Here is a 21227-nt window from a genome sequence, read left to right as displayed (position 1 = left end):
CTGAGGAGAGGCTGGGCTGGCCACACGCAGCCAAGGCCACAAGGGCAAAGCCGGCAGGAAGAGCAGAGGAGGCTCCAGCATGGTGGGGGTCCAGGGAGAAAATTCACCTCTTTGCCAAGCAGGGTGCAACTGGTTCAACCCAGCACAGTCCTGCTCCCCATGCACACACAATAGCTCACACAGTCTCCATCCTTCAGCAGGTGGCCTAAGAGCCACTCCAACCCCACGTGCACCCACAAGAACCCCCACCCCATGTACAGCACAGCACCCCTCTTACCTTGTCTGCTAAGATAGCAAGAGTCCTCTCAAGACCGGTGGCAGACCTGTCCTTGGCTGCCCTTGAGAGCCGCTCTGCATAGTAACTAACTTGGGTTTTCAGGGTGTTGATCTGGGCAATAATCTCCTTGGCTCTGACGATGTCCTGTGGTATGTAGATTATGGACTGGCAGCTAGACGAAGTACTACAAAAGACAGGAACAGATCTAAGGGATTCTCTCAAATCTGATGAGATGGCGGCGGCAGCCCAACCCTAGCTCACAACGAATCCCAAAACAAAGAACATTTTGTTTCCTGGGCTAGTCTATCTGCGGATGGGCAAAAGGAAACCTTGGCCAATCCTTCTTATCTACATAGTAGAAGGATAAAATATTAGAACAGGATGAAGTCTTTTATCTCTGTATGTGTCTGCATTTTTACCATGTATATGTGTGTAGACACTGAAACATCACCCCCGCCAAAATTCCCAAATGCTTAGAATGTTTACCTAAGAACTTCTATCAACTTAAAATCAGTTCTTAAGTGACACCTGGGGTTGCTTTATATCAGAAGAGGCCAAATTATCTCACTGAAGGGAAACGCTATAGTGGGTACCAGACTTTGCCAAAACCAAACAAAATAATAAAAAAAAAAAAATCTGCAAAACCCTCTTTTTCATTTGACCAATCAGACCTTCAATCTTTCTGAGAACACTCACAGTTCTCCTCCCTCATGTGTGTGAACCTAGTGAGTCTCCAAGATGCTGGGCCTGTCTTCTCTCCTTGTGCCAGGGCTTTCCCCTTTGAAGCATAGCACTGTGCCAGAGGAAGAGGAAGTGAAGAATGCCCTACCAGTGGCAAGGCCCCAGCACCTGTGTGGCTTTGAAAGTTCGGCTCTTTCTCCTTCCCACCTCTTCACCACTAAGAAGCATGCGTATCTGGGAGCTAATGTCAAAGTGGCAGCCCTCTGAGCAACAGCTTGGAGCCTCGGGGCTTGCTCCACATGCTTGGCTGTGTGGAGGTACATGGTCCTCCTCAGTGGCAGTGACAACTGCATGTCTTTCAGTTCAGATCCCAATCATTTCAGTATTATAGATTAAGTTCCTGACCATCTGAGGATGCCAAGGAAGGCAAGAGGTACAAGTTGCCAGTGCAGAGGTCTCCTAAAGTTTGGGGCTCAAAGTTCTGGGTGAATCATATCCCTCACCTCCTGGAAAGAAGGGCCGTCGGTGGCCTTTTGGAGGACAAAAGGGTTCCTTCTGGGGAACCCTTTGAGTTCTGACGACAAAGGAGAAAGTGGAGGACAGAGAGTTCCCTTAGTACACAATCTCTCCACCATGTCCCCTGGAGGTGAAGGTCAGCTGGCCCTTCCCAGGGAAACCCAGAAGAGTGGGTCACCAAGAAACTGCCACTGCCCTTTCTGCTGCTAGACCATGGGGCAAGCATGCAAACGCCACAAACCAAAGCACCCACGAAGAAACAGCACCGCCACAAGCCCACACACCACAATGGAACATGATGAGTTTGCCAGAAGCCCATGCAGTAGACAGTAACTAAGCCTGCACGGCACCAGGAGCCATTGCACAGCGACATGTGCTCACAACTGCTTTCCAATCTGCAATCACTCTTCCAAATGAATAGCAGCCATTTAACAATTTAGTCTTGAAAATACATCTCAAAAGAGGCATTTTTAAAAATCTATTCTTCCCAGGCCCTCAGTATGAAATGCATACTGTAATTAGGCCTCCTTCTGTGTATGTGGCAGTGTATTCTTCAACTCATACATACCCACCCCAAGCCCAAGAGGAAAACACCCTCCCACCCTATCACCCTGAACTCTTACAAATCATGTGCTAATAACAGCACCTGGGACAGGCACAGGAAGGCTGTGGAAGGGTGAGAGAGGTGCAAGTTGCAAAGAGCAGGGTAGACATGACTGGGAGCATATGAGTATGTGTGCTCAATTACCTCCCTCTAAAAATCCTGGCCCCATGAAAGAGAGGCACCAGGGTGCAGACATTCTGCCACTTTATAACCGCCCCCACCCCGGAAGCCTTACCTTTAGAGAAGGGGCCTCTAGGTGCCACTAACTGCCCTGAGCTTCCAGAACTAAGTGGAGCAGAGGTGACAGCGGACCTGAAGGTACCAGGAGAATGCAGGGGTGCAGTGTTCTGGGAGGGCTGGGAGCAGATGAGCAGCAGTGGGCCTGAAGGCCAAGGCTGCTTTTGCAGAACCTGGACTCCTGAGAAGCTGGGTCTCGCAAGGCAAAAAGGATGGAGGTACTAGGTGCTCTCTGACTGGCACTTAGTCCTCACATCTGCCAGGCAGGAAGGCTCCTCGCCTGTCTCAGGCAAATCTTGTGTACGGGGAACACAGTGGTAGAGCCCAGGCTGGGCTCTGAAAGATCTCAACTCCTCAGTCAAGAGGAAACCTGAAGAACTTTCCAGATAAGGTTTACTTAAGATGCCTGGATGAGGACTTACCAAAGACATGGGGCCTTTGGCTGTGTCCCACCACTCATTCCCATCTCTCAGATCCAACCCCAGGTCCTTTACTCATTCTGCTAAGGGAAAGGATGGGCCTTCAATGGGGCCCCAAGGATAAAAGGTGAGAGGAAGCCTGCAGGGGCCACTTCCAGAGAGGCTGTAGGCTCCCCTAGCAGAGGCAGAGCAGCTGCAGCCCTCTCCAGGGGAAGTGGCCTCAGCAGGGTATGTGTGGAGTTGTCCTCAGTACTTCCTGCAGCACCCTGACACCTCAGGCAGGGCTCAGCTGTGGCACTGGAGGGTCAGGGTCACCAGCTCCAGGTGGTGAGCCAAGGCTGCAGGTGCCTTGGAATGAAGTGACACTGCAGGCCCCTGTTCTAGGACTGGGTCTATGGAGGGGAGCCCTAAATGCAGACCCCCAGGGGGGAAAAGTGATCCTAGTAACACTATTAGAAAAACCCACACAAATCATTATCATTTCATTTGTACACAAGGTGAAGGTGAGGTGAAAACTGAAAGGCCTCAATGCTCTTGTAAAAGAAGACAGAACAGAGGTCCCACACCAGTGGGGGGATGTGAGATCCCAGCATGCAGGCCTTTGCGGGAGGAGGGCTCCTCCACAGCCCGAGAGCAACAGCACTGGGCTCTGCATCAGACTCAGCGTGGCAATAGATGCCACTAGGTTGGCAAGGTGAAGAATAGACTGCAGACTGGCTATTCATTATCAAAGCACATTGCAGTTGGAAGGGAGAGCTCATCTACAAGGCAGGGTGCTCAGAGACGCTTGGCCCCATGGGGTGCAGCACCCCCTGGGCAGGCTGGGACAGCATGAGAGCGAGACCCGACAGACACTCTCTGCACAGACAGAAAACTCACCAACTCTCCTCAAAACTGCTAAAGAAAAGAACCAAAATGAAGTATTAGCAGTCAGCAGATAATAAATGCAAAAAAAAAATTTAAAAAGCTAAGTGACTTTTTGTTAAAACACTTCAGGTTACTTGTTGAGGCCCTAACTGTGAGAGGGCTAACCTTAGGAGCCCCAGTGGCTTCACCCCACCGGAGGCCAGGGACACCTGCACTTGAAGGAAAACTCGACTTCAGAAAACCTGTTGTACAAGGGATTTTGTCACATTTGAGAGAAATAAAATAAATTGCGCATATATCTGAAAAACACTGAAGAAGCATTTTGGGCAGGGAGAAGTTCTGAAGTTAATATGTAGACTAATGAGGTGTCAGTACTCCAACCTCCAGGGACAGGGACAGCCAGGTGGCCACCCTCAGCTGGCCACGCAGAGGAACTGAGCTTTCCCTGTCAGGACCCCCACACCATCTCAGGTTACACACAGGCTCTCCAAACAGCAACATGCAAAGCACACAGACACACGCTTTCTGCCGGCTGTGCAGAGCTGTGGTGGCTTCAGGGAGCTTCGTGGTCTTCCTATTCCCCAAGGGACCCCTGGGTACAGTGAATACAAGGGCAGATCCAGTCCCCTCTGTGAGCAGCACCCTTGGCAGGGAGGAACAAGGTCAAGCAGGCTCTGTGGGGCCTCTCAGCCAGTACCCAAGTGCCCTTGCTGACCTTCCCTCCTTGCTTCTCCTCCTCATACCCAGGACCCACAGGCCCAGCTGGTTGCCACACACACCTCTCCCACCGTACTCTCTTCTGCTCCCTGCTCAGCTGCCAGGCTTCCTTCCCCATGTCAAGGCTGCTCTCATCATCTCCCTGACCACCTGGCTATGGACTGAGCAATGGTCTAATCTTTCAGCTTTTCACTCTGTGATGCAGTTCATGGGCAATTTTCTCATGCAAGGTCCTGACTGCAGGTCACGGCAGCACAGGTGGGCAACAGCCCACTGAGTCCCCATGTGTGCTAAAGCTCTCTTCCATCTGTCTGCACCCAAACATGTGGGGCTCTCTGGATGTTCCCTGGGCCTTTGCCTCACCTTCCCTCAAACTTCTACTCTCAATTGCTAAATCTGAACGCCCCCTCACTGCAAATGGCAGAGGTGCTTCCATCTACACTCAGACTGCCCCCTTCCACCTCGCAAACCTCTTGTCCCTTCTGGGGTGAACTGGCTGCTCCCACCCCTTCATTTTCTCCAGAACTGTCCTCCAGCTGTGCTCTCTTCTACCTCACCTCATTCACTTGCTAGCCCCTCCCAGCCTCACCTCAACACACACTCAGGTCCTAATTATTCTCCCCAACTTAAGACTTTCACACCACTTCCTCTACCTCAAAGGTCTCATGGGGCCATCTACACTCATGGGGCCACCTCTTACACTTGTACCCCTTGAACCATTTACAGTGTGCCTGGTGACATTTCTAAAAGATCATCAGGGAATGCATCCTTTGTATCCAAAGCAATAGCTGGGATTAATGGATCTCTCCTGCCCAAACTGAGTCTTAGCCCTGATCCACAAATCCAGGCCCAGTTACACCGAAATAGTGGTTATTAATTTGTTTGCTCCCAGGCAAGGCCCTATTCTCCACACAGCCAGGCCTAGACCTCTCAGGCCCATGTCCCTGTTTACCAGCATAAAGCAGGCTGGCAATGAGGCCAGCTCTTAGCTTCACCTCCTCTTCTTCACTGCATCTTCCATGGCCTCATCTGAAACACCTCTCCCCGCAATGCCTTTCAAACAGAATGCTTCCCATTGTTGCCCTTTAGGACGGACACAGTGCACTCCTGCCTTTATGGTTCTGCTGCTCAACTGACTGGCCAGTGAATCTAGAGAAAGCAGAGCCATCAGAGTTCTCACAGGGCTGTTAGCTGAAGCATCACTCAAAGGCAGGTCATGGGGGCTGCTCATTTTGAAGTGACAAGACCACTACTGAGGTGCTTTCATTACCCACCAGCTCAATCACACACACAGAGCAGCACAGGTCTGAAATGCAGCTCCTCCTGCTACACAGAAGCGGACTGGATGCTTGGATGTTTTTGCAATCATCTTTTGACTTTTTTTTTTTTAAACTGAGAAACATCAGCCAGCTGTACAAGCGCCACAAATCCCTCCTTCTACTTACTGTTTCTTAGTCTCTTCAAATTTGTGCAGCTTTTTGCGGAGACCTCCTGACTTAAAACCTTGGCAGTGTGCTGCTGGTGCTCCGATGGTGACAATGTCGTAGTTCTGATCTGAATGACAGAAAGCTCTCCTCCATTACTCTGGGCTCAGGCCTGTGGACAAGCCAGCTACAGGGATATGCACACCACTCTGGGATGCTGCCTCTGCAGCCTATCTCCATACAACCTTGGGTTCCCTTAATCCCATATCTTGGGCTGTCAGAGGGCCCACAGGAGCCAGACACCATCATCTCAGCAAAGAGGACTTCTGTGGGCCTCTAGGTGCAGCCATAAAGAGCTGTAGGAAACTCCTCCCAACACTAGTTTCCTTCTTTCCTAGGAAAGGAAGTGGGGCAGGGCTTTGGGTTCTTTATAAAAACCTCTTGAAGGTCTTAGGATGTTTCTTCTCTGAGCCACACAGCAGCACAGTGTACAGGTAAACTGGGATAGAGGTGAGGCAGCTCAAGGACCAAGGATCCAGGGAGAAAAGAAATGAATGTGATTCAACAAGAAAGAAAGAGAGGTACCTGATCCTCCATCGTCTTGAACTCTCATCCTTTGTATGTGCAGGTTTGTGGGAACGAATTCTAATTTTTTATCTGCTTTCAAACTGCTTGCTTTAAATGAGGGACCTAAGAAATGCAATATGAGAAAACAAAAGTCTCAACTTGTATCACAAATAGCAAGCAGAAAAGTGGTACTCTGGGGCTGGGGATTTAGCTCAGTGGTTCTGCTGCCTGCCTCACAAGCACAAGGACCTGAGTTTGATCCCTAGTACCCAAAAAAAAAAAAAAAAAAAAAAAAGGCACTCTGGTGCTGCACCTGCACATAAGCAGGTGTTGCAGTGGTGGCTGTGAGTATGCTGCCTTTACAGATGGGGGCTCTAAGGAAAGCTCACCAGCCAAAGACTGGCTCAGGGTACGTGGGTGGTGAAGGGAGCCAGGGAGGACCAGCTTCAGCCAGCTGTAGTCTAAGAAGGCCATGCCCTCTGGGACTCAGCTCACAACTCAGAGACCTGACACTCAGATGTGATCTTGTAATGAAGATCACTCTAAGAAGCAAATGAGTCCCAGCCTAGAGATTGCTATCACCCAGAGCAACACATTGCAATTCTAGTAAGTGATGCAAAGGTCTGCTCATCACCACGGGCCATCACAATATACAAGTGCCACACAGCACTGATAAAGCCCTGAGGTCACATGGCCTGACAAGGGCCTTTGGGTATGCCTGGTTGGAGAGGCTGATGTTTTGTAATCTATATTCACAAGCTTATTTCTATAACCAAATTCCAGAATCCATAATTAATTAAGTGAAGAACCACACACCTACCACACACAGGCATTACACATTTAAGTGGTGATCAGGGGAGCAGAAGAAATTAAACAGTCCACCTGGTGAATAGTGCCAGTACACAGGTCGCAGGCCAGCAGCTATACACTCTGCATTTTGCCATAGGAGTTAACTCCCTAAAGCTTGGTGTTAACGCTGTGGCTCTCAGATCAGCAGCATGAAAGACCTAGGACTCAAGAGAAATGCAGGGTTCTGGATTTGCTTTTTAGCCAGATTCTGAGACTGAAATTTGAGAAGCTCTATTCTGGAAAACTCAAGGTTGTGTAGGTGCCACACTTTCCCAGGTAGCATCCATTCAGCATGGGTAGGTGCCTAGTTCCTCAGCAAATGCTGACATTTCTTGGTGGTGCAATTAGACATGTTCTTCAGGCTCAACCCTAAGCCATGCAGACCTATATTTGGCTTCCTCTCACTCAAGTTTACGGACAGGTGCCTACATTCCATGTCAAAAATACATTAAAGACTTAAGATTTTCCTTAAATCCTAAAATAAAATTATGTAGAGGAAAAGAAGGGAAGACAGAATAATTTGAAATACTAAAGTAATGAATAAAATAATGAAAAACAAAAGTATTTTTTCAATTTGGGAGAAAGGGAAATGAATAATTGAGAACAGTCATCTAAATCTACCCAGAGAGTATTTTGAAAATCAGACAAAGTCTCTTAAGAATAAATGGTGAAGGGCTGGGGAGTGGATCAGCAGAGTGGCTACCAAGCATATACAAATCCTAGATTCAATCCCCAGTACCACAACAAGAGGTATTTGAGCCTTAAATGGAGGATTCCACGCCAACAATTTATATGTTCAATTAAAATAACACTGAATATCGAAACCAGAAAAATCTGTAAAGCCGCTTTGTCTATAGGCAATTGTATGTCTTAATCCTTTTGGTTGCTTCAGTGGTATATAGCCTATAGTTCTATCTCCCCAAATTTCATTCTACAATGGTGGTTTAGACAGATAACATTACAGAAAGCTTTTTCTGACAATTCATTGATTGGTCTTTTTAATTAGGATCTGAAAACCCCACATATGAAAGAATCCCACCTACATGAAAATCTATTTCTAAAACCCCACTCAAGAGTGTCAGTGCAGGGCCGGGGATTTAGCTCAGTGGTTCTGCCACCTGACTCGCAAGCACGAGGACCCAAGTTTAATCCTCAGAACCAAAAAAAAAAAGTGTCAGTGCAAGTGTGTGAGCAACTTGTGTTCCAGATCTCTGGCCAGGAAAGTGGGGGTGTGGATGCCTCAAATGGGCAGGACTGTACCCACCTTTGTACTGATGGAGGTCAGTCAGGTTCTCCTGGTATGTGAGGATGACAGTTTGGTACTGGGTGACAATCTGGCGCCGGAGGCTCTCCCAGCAAGGGGACAGCTCCCCCAACTCCTCCAGCTCACAGACTCTGTAAGAAAGACACAGGTGAGACGGGGGGGTCCCCCTACCAGGAGGTCAGAAGGTACAGGGAAGGAGCACTGACACTCAGGAAGGGCCAGAGAGTAATTAAACTGTCCATATGAAGGGAAGGGGATGGAAGTGACAGTTACACGTCAGGCAGACCAATGACCCCATAGGAGTGGGTGGCAAAGCTTTTTACAGGAGTGTGTTGAATGTTCAAGGGAAACCAAGAAGAGATGGGGACGATGGGAAAGGCTGTTGAGGAGTGGCTGTGTCACTGTGCCCTGGAAACCCTGCACAGGCATGCCCTGCCCTCAACTGGGCAGGATGACACAGGACCCTCCAGAACAGAGAACTGGAGGCCTGGAGTCACCGCCCCAAGGTCATGTCTCCTTGGGGGCTTCAAAGACAGTGTCCCTCGCCTCCCAGGTTCCCCAGATGTGGGCTTCCTGCCTGGGCTACAGGTAACAAAGCTGCTCAGCCAGAGCTGGCTCCTCAGCAGGGGGGCTCCCAGAGCTCAGGCTGCAGTCACTGGCTCTTCCATCGCCTGTCACCCTTTCTGGGTTGGACAATGACTGTAAGGAGCTGGCCCCCTTGGCTATTCTCCCTTTCACTGCCTCTGGAAGTAAGAAGCTATCTGAGACTGAAAGCACTCTATGGAGTCATCCCAGGTCTGGCTTTGGCCTTGGTACTATGTGTGCTTGACAGGGGAATGGGGGAGGGAGTGGGGAAGGGAGAAGGAGGAGAAGAGGAGAAAGGAATTGTTATTCCCCATCAAAATATCAGCTGAGCAAGTGTGTAAGAGCTAAAATATGAATTGTAAGCTTAGCTCAAGAATAATAGCAATATGATCATAACAGCATAAGAAAAAAACATTTTTTTTCCAAAGGAGACCATATTAGGAAAATGGAGACTGAAAAAGTGTAAAAGCCTCATCCTGGGAAATCAGCAGACAATGATCAGTGAAGACAGGAGGATTTGAGCACATATTTAGAAACACAGGACTCACTCAAGCCCCTGAAAGTGACTGCTTCTGAGTAGAAGATAGAGGACCCCAAACTTTCCTTTGAAAGGGAAAAATGCTCATTTTACAAAGTTTTTAGGACTCTACTAAATTGTCCTTTTTTAACTTCTGAATTTTAACTTTTGCCATTTTATTACTAAAATAGCACAACTAACAGAAAAATAGTCAGTACGGGCAGGGTCATAGTGGGAACAAGGTCCCCATGCCCTACCAGCCACTGCCTGGCCAGCCACCTCTCCTCATGTCTTCCCCTGTGCTTCTGGTGTCAGCTTAACCTTGCTTTTTCCCAGAGGCCAGGCCTGACCCCTCTCTTTCCACATATGGACACATCTGGCTCTCATGGGTACGGCTCCTCTGTCTACCACCATGGACCATCGCTGGTGCCCAGTGTGTAGCTATTACTATTACTAACAACTACAACAACCAAGACAACAATAACAATGTCAGTCTTAAGCTAAACTGCCTATCCAAGGAAGGAACTATTTGAGGCTGAAACACAAAGATAACAGGACGTGTCATAATTCATAATTAAAACATGAAATGTGAAGATACATGGAAAAGTAGATTTGTAGCTAGGTAAATATATGCAAATATGGGCAAAACTGAAAGAAATTTTTTTTAAATAAAATTATAAAAATATATGCATATAGAGAGATAAGGCAAATAACCAAATGATAAAATTAGGTGAATTTAGGTGGAAGATATCTGGATATTTGCTGCATTATTCTTGCTATTTTCTCTAAATTTTTTTCAACATAAAAATGAAAATATCTGTATTAGAACAGTGAGGTTGTGTTTGCCTTGTTTTCTCTCACACTTCATTTACATGGTGCTGATAGTTAACGTAGTTTTAGGACAAGGCGTAGAAATGACAGGCTGGGTCAGACAAGACAAATCCGTAGGTCAAAGCCACCTCTTAGGCTTCTGCCTGTGGCCCTGAGTTGAGACCCTTGGTCCACAGGATCAGAGCACCTGGATGGGTCATGCTTGGTATCTGGAGCCCTTATCTGTGGGCTTGACTGTGAAAACTGCTAGTCAGCTATGACCAAAGAACAAGCAGCTATTTCAAACTTCCTGAAGGACAAGTGGGCAGCAGAAGAAAAGGGAAGGTGGGCAAAGTGCTGGGCACAACTCTGGGGCTTTGAACCTAACCCGTGGAACCCTCACCCTGCCATATGGCAGACGAGGCAAAGGCCAGGTTACAGTCCAGCCAAGAATGAGCCACACCTCAAAAAGGAACAGGCACATGCCACAGGAGATACCTCACCTGGCTGCATCTTCTTCCAGCAGGAGCTTCACAAACTGCCGGGGCACGTGCAGGGACAGCACACTCTCCGCCATCTGCTCCAGGATCCGCAGGTGGTTGCCATCAGTGGTCGGGAAGCGGTACATGCGGCAGATGGCACCTCCAAACACTAAGGCGGGAGGACAGGAGACATGGGCTACAGATGAGCTGGCGGCACTCTGCCTGGTCTTCACAGAGTTGAAACACTGGGCCAAACCCCACCAAGTAACTAAGCCTGAAGGATCCAACCAAGACATGCAATCTCCTTGTCCCAGAAGAGTTAAAGGGCAAGGGGCTGGGGGTGGGGGGAAGCTGTCAGTCACTAAACCTGATGTGAAACCAGAAAGCGTGAGGAAGAGGAGCCCCTTTTTTGAAGTGTTAAGCAGCAGAAAGATGGCAGAATGATGAGCAGCAGGTGGGAACCATTGGGGTAGGGCTATGACAGTCACAGCAGGTAGGGAGCAAAGGGGGAATCAGGCTGCAGTGACACTCCCAAGTATGCCAAGGGAACCAACAGAGAAAGCTGTTTACCTGATTTCAGTAGAGTGTCTTTTCGCAATGAAGCATACTTGGAACGAATTCCCAAGGCCTCAGTCAAGCTCTCATCAACAGGGAGAACCATCTACGGATATGGTGAGAAAAGCACAAGAGAACTGAGACTCAGATGACTCTACTGTGCTCCACATAAATGGGGGCCTCAGATATCACAAGGAGATCTCTTAACCAAATATGCACCAGGAACTCTACTGTGCAAATGCTGCCCGTACCACCCATGCCCTGTTTTGCCCTGTACACACAGATGGGCCCTAGAATGGGTCCAGACCTAGAATGGTCCCCAGCTCTCTCCCTGCACATCACCTCAGTCATCTCTCATCATGTTTCAGGGTTCTGCTGTGCAAAATGAGAGATGGATAGACAGTGCCAAGGAATATCCCCAGAGTGGGTGCTCGGGGCTTATTTGGGGCACAATGAGATATTCATATTTTATAATGACCACTTAGCAATGCTGGGGCACTTAAATTAGGATTCTCATTCAGAAGCACAGGAGTGTGTGGTGAGACTATGGTCTGGGAGGCACATGAGGACAAATGCGCAAGTGGGTGCTAAGAAGACAGAGTGTGTGAGGGTCTGTTGAGCACCAGTGTGTCTGAGAGAGATGGTTATCACCCATGCCTGCCGGGTAGCCTGAGTCTCACCTGCATTCTTTACCCCACGGTTAGGCCAAGTTTTCATCCTCTGGTTCCCGCCTCTTAGAGGAGGCCAGTGGGAATGAACAGAGGTGGGCTCCAGGGCAGCAGGGCCTTGTGGGCTAAGCTAGAAGCCCTTGCTTCCTACCTGAAGCCTCACCTGGGCATCAGGAACCAGGCCCCGTCTTTTGCTGAGCTGAGGCCAGTAAGTCCCTGAGGACAGGTCTTCCTACTCTTTCTGAGAGACAGGAAGAAGAAAGTCTACTCACTCTCCCGTTGACAGGGTCCAGAGACCGAGTCACTGGGGGCCGCTGGTCTGACTTGTCCTCCATCTGCCAGCCGATCACAGTGATATTACCCACACGGTCACTCTCTGCGGACCTGCCACAAGCAGAGTGCTTTAGTGAGTGTGACCGCCTTTCTGCTTAAAAGCAAAGCTCAGTTTTCCTGGCTCATCTGGGGTCCCCAGAATGGCAAGGCCCAGTCATGGTTCAGTCTGTCACCATTCTCCATTATAGTCCTCTCCAAGGAAGGCAGAAAAGCAAACCTCAGGGCACAAGAAAAGGCTGCATCTGACAGGGGTGGTGTGGAGGCGCCTAGTGAAGGTGGGGGCTTCCCTGAGAGGAGCCAGCCCTTGAGCTCACTGTGCCAAGATGACAGGACCCATCTCAGGGCCAGGGCTGGAGAGGATCTTTTGTTGGCACCAGGCCCCATCCTGCTCCTTCCACCCACCCACAATCTCTGATTATTCCCAAGGCATGGGCCTGGATTCCAAGATCAATGAGGATCTCCTAAAGCCCCAAATGCTGACTAATACAGCTCATACCACTGTAGTCCTGGTTAGCTTCACCTCTAAGACCCAGTGGCCTGTGCCCATCTGATTCACCCCAGGGAGCACTCACATTTTATTTATGATGCCTTAGTCTAGTTCTAAATTTGTTAGTAGTCACATGTACTGGACATTTCCTTTGTGACTTTCACTGTTCTCTTGCCTGGAAAAATCCTTCCCTGTGTTATCCATCCACTAGTCATCTTTTCAAAAGGCAAATATTCATTTCTTACACTAAACTCCGACCCAACTAGATTTAGTTCTGGCACAGACCTACCTAAATATTTTTTCCCAAGCAGCCTTTTCCCTCACATGAACCCTCTCATTTTTCCTAAAACTCTTCCTTTTTCCTGAATCAAGACCTCCATACACACTGAGGAGCTGGCAGAGCACTCTTCCTATCTGCAGATGGGATGGCCACATGCAACACTGTCATTACTTGTGGTAGCTTCCAAATGTCACCAGATTGCAGGGACTAAATCTTCCTTGTTTGCTATTTTGAACTATTTTCCGAGACAATAATTTTCCAATTTTTACATAATTCTGAATAAAGAACAACATGCTGGTTTTGGGTGAGACTTGTTTCTAAAATGAACCTGGGAAGTGTAGAAATCTCTCACCCCTCCGCAGGGACACAGTGGGGGTTTCCCTTTCACTCATTCATTTCCTCAGTAAATATTTACTGAGTACCAGGCACTGTTCTAGGTGGCCGGGATACAGCAATGAAGGCAAGTAGAGAAAAATTCTTCCTGCCTAGGAGGTCATATTCTACTGGGAAGGAGACAGAGTGTACACAACTACTCTTAAAATCATGTGTGGGGTGTGTGTGTATCTAGGCCTTCTTTAGGTCTTAGCACAGCTGTGCCTGTTACGGCAGCACACATCTCCATCCTGACAGACTGGGAGGTTCCACACTGCATCACTCATGGACAACTTCCCCCGAGAGGCCAGGTGTTCTCTCAGAATAGCAAATGGGCCCTTTTCCACTCTGTCCCTGGAACTCACAACTCCAGATCCCTTCAAAGGAACAAAATTAAATACCAACCTTAGTGTTATATGCAACCTATGATGCCTGTCCTGGAGCAGATCTTTGACAATGAATGTTCCAGAGCCCAGTAAATACATCTGAGAGGAGGAGAGGAGAGATAGCATGAGTACAATAGTCAGGCCTCTGGTTCCCATGACACACCTCACCCCACTTCGAGAGTCCAAGACAGGCTCAGAAAGAAGCTCCCAAAAACAAACATGTTTAAACACGAGTTAATATTAATTCATGAGCCACAGTGAAATCAATCTTGTGCTCACCTCTCATGTGAATGATTAACTGTAAAGCAGGAAGAAAACCCAGGAACCATAACCTGTTACTTAACTGTTCCCTGAGATCTATCTTTGACATCATACACAGATAGTTTGATTTGTGTCATCTGATTGATAAGAGAGTCTTGAAAGAAGGCGATACTGCTTAGGAAGATAGGATTGTTGGTTCCCTAGAACAGAAAAGAAAAAAAAAGTCATTGTTTTTGAAAAATACTAATATTTTCACAATGAGAAACTATTGTTTTTACTGACTTGGATCAATCCATATGCTAAGGGCACTTAAGTGGATGATATAACCAAAAAACTGCTTTCCAGAAGAGGCAAATGTAGTCTGAGGTAGCCCCTTACAGATCCAAAAACAACAACCAGGCCCTCCAGAGCTGTTCCTGGGGCTCACTCCTAACAGTTTCATAGCCGAGAGGAAGATTTTTCTAAAGGTAAAGCCAGTTCAGTGTCTGCACACCCTCGTAGCATTACAGCTTTAGGTATATTGTGGACCTGCTACTTTGGGCTGTACTTTAAGACCTACAAACAGGCAGATGAAAGGGGAAATGAATGGTTTATGTTATTATTTCTAGACTCCTATATTTGGAATAATTAAAGTCTGGCTTTTTAGGAGCAGCTGCTAGTTTCCAGATCACAGGTGGTTATTTCTGGGCAGCTCAGCCCTGCCCCACTGCTCCAACAGATTGTATCTTCTCTCAGGCCATGGTTAACCGTTTCCACCAAGTCATTACTGGTGCATTTGTGCCTCCTGTGGTGCCTGGGCCTCTGGGCTGTTCTCCCTATACCTCCAGATCTAGCCTCAGTGCCTGCTGGACAGCCTGGGCCCCTGCAGTCTTACATCATCATGTAGTACTGTGATTGACATGTAGGCAGTGCTCAAAAAAAAATGCATAGTACAGGAGGATAAATCTGAATCTGAAAACAAGTTTCTCAGAGACTGAAAGAGTGGCCTATCTTCTAAAATGTAATACTACTTTGAGAGGCTGTTTCTATGTAAAATTTTGCCTCATTATGTTTTTACGTAAAAATGTAAAAACAATGTAAGTGCAGTTAAGTTTGATAATTCACACTACAAATAAATTCCTGTAGAATTTCATACCAGCAACTCCTATACTTTGTATTATAATATACATAATATTCTCATTATCTAAAAGGACTTTGAAAAATTGTGTGGATGTTTATCAATTAATTTAAAGGGTAAGCCAGGCATAGTGTCGCATGCCTGTAATCCCAGTTCTCAGGAGGCTGAGGCAGGATTGCCATAAGAGGCCAGTCTGGGCTACATAGTGAGTTCAAGGACAGGCTGAACTACATAAGGAGACCCTGTCTCAAAAAAAGACCAAACAAATAAAAATTTTAAAAAAACTTTAATTTAAAGAGTAAACATGTAACATAAAACTCAAAAGGATATAAAAATAAAAACTAACAAAAATAGGGATATACCCAGCAAGGGGTTGGTAAGTTGTCAACTCCTCCAAGCTCTGGTTATTGAGTGCAATTCTCTAAAACCAGTAGCCAATTGGAAGTGTAAGGAAGAATTAGTTCTGACTTCTTCAAAGGCAACCAACCTTCAGCATCACTGTCAAGGACCTCCATCAGTAATTAATCAGTAACAGTAAAGGATGTGGCAAATGTGAAACACCATCCAGATGAGTAGGAGCAATGAAAACTACCAACTCGCAACTGAGTACTGAAACACAACAACTCACTTAAATATAATGAACAGCAGCTACAGGCACTCAGGAACTGAGTGACCTTCCCTTCGGGGCCACAAGCACCACAGAGCATCCTGAGTCCCTCAGAGGGGAGGGGCAGTGGCACTCACCTCAATGATCTCCGTCTGTGCATGCTTCGTCCAGAAGGCCTGAGGCGGGGTGGTGACACTCACTGCCACAAAACTATTTGGTTTCCGATCTAGCGACGGGGTATGCAGCTCACTACAGGCTATCCGACCAAGAGAGAAAAGAAATGAATCCTCTAACACCAGGCTTTAGATAGTTCCCAACAAACCCAGCAAAAATAGAAAGTGACACTTAAAGCAGTAAGACTGCACATTGTCAGCTGTCACAAGGAGGTGATGTTTTAAATTTTTTAAATTTGAAAATTTAAAAATTCTCCTCACTCCTCCTCCCCGCTCCCATGTACAAGGCAATAAGACTTTAACTGCAGCGCACGGCTATGCTGACGGCAGCTTCTGCATCCACAGCCTGGACACAGAGCCGACAACCTCGAAATGGATGGGCCACATGCACCTACAGAAGGACCTAAGTAACTGACAGCTCCAGCCAGCTGATCAAGGAGCCACAGAGCCACGGAGTACAAGATGCAGCTCTGCAACCTGTGTCCTGTGACTGTAGCTAACTGTAAGCTTCCAGTGCCACATGTGCTTGGGGTGGGAGGGGTGGATGCTGCAATAAAATTAAAAGACTATGGCAAATATAAAAAGTATTATTTTTAAGTCACTACTTATTTATTCTCCTTATAAGAGTCATATCAAATGCAAATTATTAAAAATATTACTTTTCAGAACTCAAGATATCCTGTATAACCTCTGTAGTTACACAAAAACATGTTATACTAAGGATTTTAAAATATATTACAGGTTTCAAATGATAATTCCATTATGGAAAAGACCTGGAGAAAAAAGTGATCATATTTCACTAAATCTAACAAGTTTCCTGAGATAAAATGCAGTATGAAAGGAAAATGAACCCCAGTGTCATTAAACTACGATACACCATTGACAGTGAGATACTTACTAACAAGATATTAAAATGTAAAAAAGAGTACATCTTGGTAATGATAAACTGTATGGCAAACCAAAGCTCAACAAAGTAAAAGTAACTAGGTTTGTCTAGAAATATGAATGCTGAGTTGTGCTACCTTTAAAATTAAGAATAGAAAACATTACAATTTGTTAACTTGGTTTTTCAAGATGAAAAACATTCTAGAGATGGACAGTGGCTACAGCTGACTGACAGTGTCAATACACTTAATGTCACTCAACCGTGTATTTGAAATGGCTAAAACAGTACATGTTATGCAATGTATAGCCTATCACAATTAAAAATAAAAATATTTTATCAACCCTAATTAAAAAATATGTTCTCACGCCCATAACAGGAAAGACAAGTCTGCAGTCTGGTGTGTGACACATTCTTTGGCTCTTATGGTTTGAAAGATGTCTTCACTGGGCCCCAAGTTTTAAAGGATGTTTTCTCTAGGTGGTTATTTTCTCTAAGACCTTTAAATATATTGTCTCTATTTTTATGGTTTCTATTTTTTTCTACGATGAAGTCAGCCATCAGTGTAATTATTGCTACTTTGAGCACTGTGTGCGTTGAGTGCGTGTATGCACGAGCACATGCATTTTCTGGCAGCTCTTACAATTTTTCCATTGAGTTTGGCTTTCAACAGTTTTACTATGATGTATCTAGGGATATTTTCATTTACTCTGTGACTTTCTGTATTTTATTACCTTGGGAGAAATGCTCAGCTCTAAATACTGCTTCTAGCCCTTCTCTCTTCACAGGTCTTCTGAGACACAAATGTGTACTATGTATTCTTGCTGGATTTTAATATATATTTTCTTCTGTTTTATTTTTTCCACTATTTTATCTCTCTGGCTTCATTTTGGAAGTTTTCTTCTTAACTTATATCCAAAATCACCAATTTTCTCTTCAAATGTATCAAAATGTTTTTCATATCCATCCAAAATTTTTTAAAGCAGTTATTTTATTTTTTTAATTCTACAATGCCCATTTTGTTCTTTTATGGTTTTAAAACTCCCGGATGAGGTATTCAATAGTATCTTTACATAATGTTATAAATTGAATGCTTGTAACCCATATATGTTAAAATCCTGATCCCCAAGGTGATGGGACCATATTAGGAGTTGGGGTGGTTGGGAGGGAAACATCTGCTGGTACCTTGATCTTGGACTTCCGGCCTCTAGGACTGTGAGAAATGAACTGCTGTGTTGAAGCCATCAGTCTATGATACTCTGCTACAGCCAGCCAAACTCAAAAACAGAGACAATAGCATCTGTGTGTCTTAACTCTTCATCTGGAGCCCCTGTGGATCTGTTTCTATTGTTTATTTGTTTGTGTCTCTTGCCATGTTTCTGAAAATTCATGAATTTATGCCAAATGCAACATTTTAAAAACTGTAGAAATGATCCATAGCCCAGCTAGATGCTGTCTTTCTTGGAGAAGCCAGACGATTGCTTCTGCCTGGTCCCGAGGAGCTGGTGCTTGAGGGCACCTTCATTTCCTCTGAGGCCAAGCTCCTGATGGACCCCAGTGTAAAGAGGCTGTCGAAAACCCCATTCAGCCTACAGACCTCAGGCCTGGCTCTCAGGAGTCACTGCAAATCTACACCTCTAATCCCCCATCCTAGTAACACTCTGGAGATATGGACAAGATAGGTCACAGATTTTGCTCCATTTTTCTGTTGTCCTTAATGGTAACATTCTAATTTTGTCCTTTTTTCCCCCTCATTTAAAGGTCAATTAATTTTCTTAATCCTTGTAATTTACAAGTTTCACAGGAGATGCTTGGCAATTGGTAGAACATGCTAAATCTGAAATCCACCCTTCTCTTGAGAAAGGATTTTTATTTTTTATTTAATTTGATTCACTGATTTTGCAGTACTGGAGACTGAGTGCAGGGTGTTCACACTGAGCTACATTCCCAACCTTGTTTTATTTTTGAAACAGGGTCTCATTAAGTCACCAAAGTTGCCCGAGTTGGGCTTAAACCTGTGATCCTCCTGTCTCAACCTCCCAGAGTACTGGGCTTAAGTAGTGTACCACCACACCCAGCTAGGAAAGGATTCTTGTGCTATTTGTGACCTGCTGCTCCAGTTTCTGTCTCTTTTTTTCAGGGTCTCCTAGCAATTAAATATTACAATGCCAGACACTATGACATCTCTTCATTCAAAATCTGCTTCTTGATAATTTTTGTGCTGAAAGACTATTCCTTCATATTGTTTAGGGATTCATGACAGTTTTCAGCAATGTACCACTGATTTTTTAAAAAAATGTTTTCTATCAAGAGATAAAGGGGGGGAATGATGGCCAGAAACCTTCTGTATTCGATGGAAAACATACCTAAGAAGTCCAATTTTATAATTCTGCAAAATTCACCTTCTTGAAGTACACAATTCAGTGACTTATAGGGCACTGACAGAGTTGTGCAACTATCTACTTCTTTAACATTGTCATCATCTCAAAGAAAAAAAAATCCATATAACAATTGTTCACCATCTTTCTTCCCTATCCCACCTGGAAACCACTAATTTGTTTCTGTATAGATTTGTCTAGTCTGGATATTTTATGTAAATGGAATATGACACATGGGCTTTTATGCCAGCTTCTTCCTTTTGGCATATTGTCAAGACTCACCCATGCTGAAGCAAGTATCAATACTTCCTCCCTTTTCAGCAATGAATCATGAATGAACAGCCCACATGCTGTTTATCTATTTATCAGCTGTACTTTGATTGCTTTTGAATTTTAATTATTGCAAATAATGTCATGAATAACTGCATACAACTTTTTTGTATAAACATGTTATCTCATTTCTTTTGTATTTGAAAGAGATTTTTGTAGGATATGGAATTTTTGGTTAACTGGTTTTTGTTTTGTTTTGTTTTTTTTCTTTAAGAATTTGCATGTCATCCCCCTATCTTCTGAACTCCACAGTTCCTGGTGAGAAACATGCTATTACTCTTTCTGGTAAAGCCATAGACATAGTAGGTCATGTCTTGCTTGCTTTTTAAATTCTGTCTTTGGCTTTCAGTGGCTTAATCATGATTTGTCCAGGTGTAGAACGCTTGCAGTTTATCCTACTTGGAGATCACTATGCTTCTAAGATATTTCCCATCAAATGCAGGGTTTCTGGCCATTATTTTTTCAAATAGCCTTTCTTTCCTTCCTCTCGTTTCTCTTCTTCTGGGACTCTTATAATATATTGGTACACTTGATGGTGTTCCATACCTCTCTGAGCTCTGTTCATTTTCTTTACCTTTTTCCCCCTCAGACTAAATCATCCCAATTAACCTGTCTTCCATGTTTGCCAATTTTTCCTTTTTCTATCTACAAGTGATCCCCTCTTAGTGAATTTTTCAACTCAGTTGTTGTACCTTTCAACTCCAGAATGTGTGTCACTCTTTATGGTGTCTATCTCTTCACTGATATTCTCTATTTGGTGAGATCTTGTTCCTGTATTTTCATTTAATTTTCTTGATGTGGTTCCTTTAGTTCTTTGAACATATTCATAATAGCAAGTTTTCAATCTTTGTCTAGGAAGTCAAACATCTATGCCTTTTCAGAGAGTTTCTATTGACAATGGAGTTTTTGTTTTTAAATTTCCCTGTGTATGAGGCATACTTTCTTGGCTTTTTTGCACACTTCATTTCTTTGTCTGAAACTCCAATATTTAAAATTATGCAGTGTGGCAAGTCTAGAAATCAGGTTTTTCCCCTCCTAAGGGTTTTCTGTTGTTGCCTTTTATTGACATTGTTGCCAATTAGCTAATGAAGTTCATTTTATTGTGTTATGTGTGGCCACTGAAGTGAATGCTTGGTTAGCTTGGTCAGATAGAGCTGGACAGATAGATATTCACCACCAGGAACCACAGACGTCCGATGTGCCTTCTGCTAAGGTTCTCTGTGTGTATACTGGGCACATCCTCAATGCTCAGGCAGGCAGTATAAAACTGTCTGTTGTCTCCTGCTTATACAGAACCTCCAGATCAGTCTAAAGTGACTGCTTCCAGCCTTCTTGGGTCTTTCCTGAGTACGCACCCAGCCCTAGACATGTGCACAGCCCTACACATGCACTGGCTGCTGAGAATAAGTCAGAGCTCCTCAAAAGTCACTGTGGACATTTGTTTCCCCAGCTTCCCCTTTCAGGGATTATTTGTATGTTTGTCAGCTTTTTTGCTTCAACTGTTAGTACTATCAACTGTTAGTACTATCTCAGGCAGCTTCCTCTGGATTTTTTTTTTTTTTTTTTTTGTGTGGTGGGGGG

At 45.2% G+C, this 21227-nt stretch overlaps 1 protein-coding gene across 15 annotated transcripts in view; it reads right to left on the bottom strand.

The window, feature by feature from the left end:
- The window catches only part of Inpp4a (inositol polyphosphate-4-phosphatase type I A), a 118864-nt gene that overhangs the window by 32444 nt on the left and 65193 nt on the right, over positions 1-21227 (bottom strand). For 8 of the 15 annotated variants that reach the window (XM_010643230.3, XM_010643236.2, XM_010643243.2 and 5 more), the window contains exons 5-15: positions 16020-16138; positions 14242-14358; positions 13917-13996; positions 12312-12423; positions 11387-11477; positions 10838-10985; positions 8423-8553; positions 6328-6432; positions 5764-5872; positions 3614-3631; positions 278-461 (exon numbers count right to left, since the gene is read on the bottom strand). In XM_010643230.3, the coding sequence (XP_010641532.1) occupies positions 278-461; positions 3614-3631; positions 5764-5872; positions 6328-6432; positions 8423-8553; positions 10838-10985; positions 11387-11477; positions 12312-12423; positions 13917-13996; positions 14242-14358; positions 16020-16138 (1214 nt within the window). The remainder of the gene's footprint in view (positions 1-277; positions 462-3613; positions 3632-5763; positions 5873-6327; positions 6433-8422; positions 8554-10837; positions 10986-11386; positions 11478-12311; positions 12424-13916; positions 13997-14241; positions 14359-16019; positions 16139-21227) is intronic. The other 7 variants (XM_010643244.2, XM_010643237.2, XM_010643233.3 and 4 more) reach the window with 2 other exon arrangements.

Source organism: Fukomys damarensis, unplaced genomic scaffold (assembly GCF_012274545.1).
Source record: "Fukomys damarensis isolate Sample0158 unplaced genomic scaffold, DMR_v1.0_HiC HiC_scaffold_9, whole genome shotgun sequence".
Lineage (NCBI taxonomy): Eukaryota > Metazoa > Chordata > Mammalia > Rodentia > Bathyergidae > Fukomys > Fukomys damarensis.
This window is presented reverse-complemented; position numbering and strand designations above follow the sequence as displayed.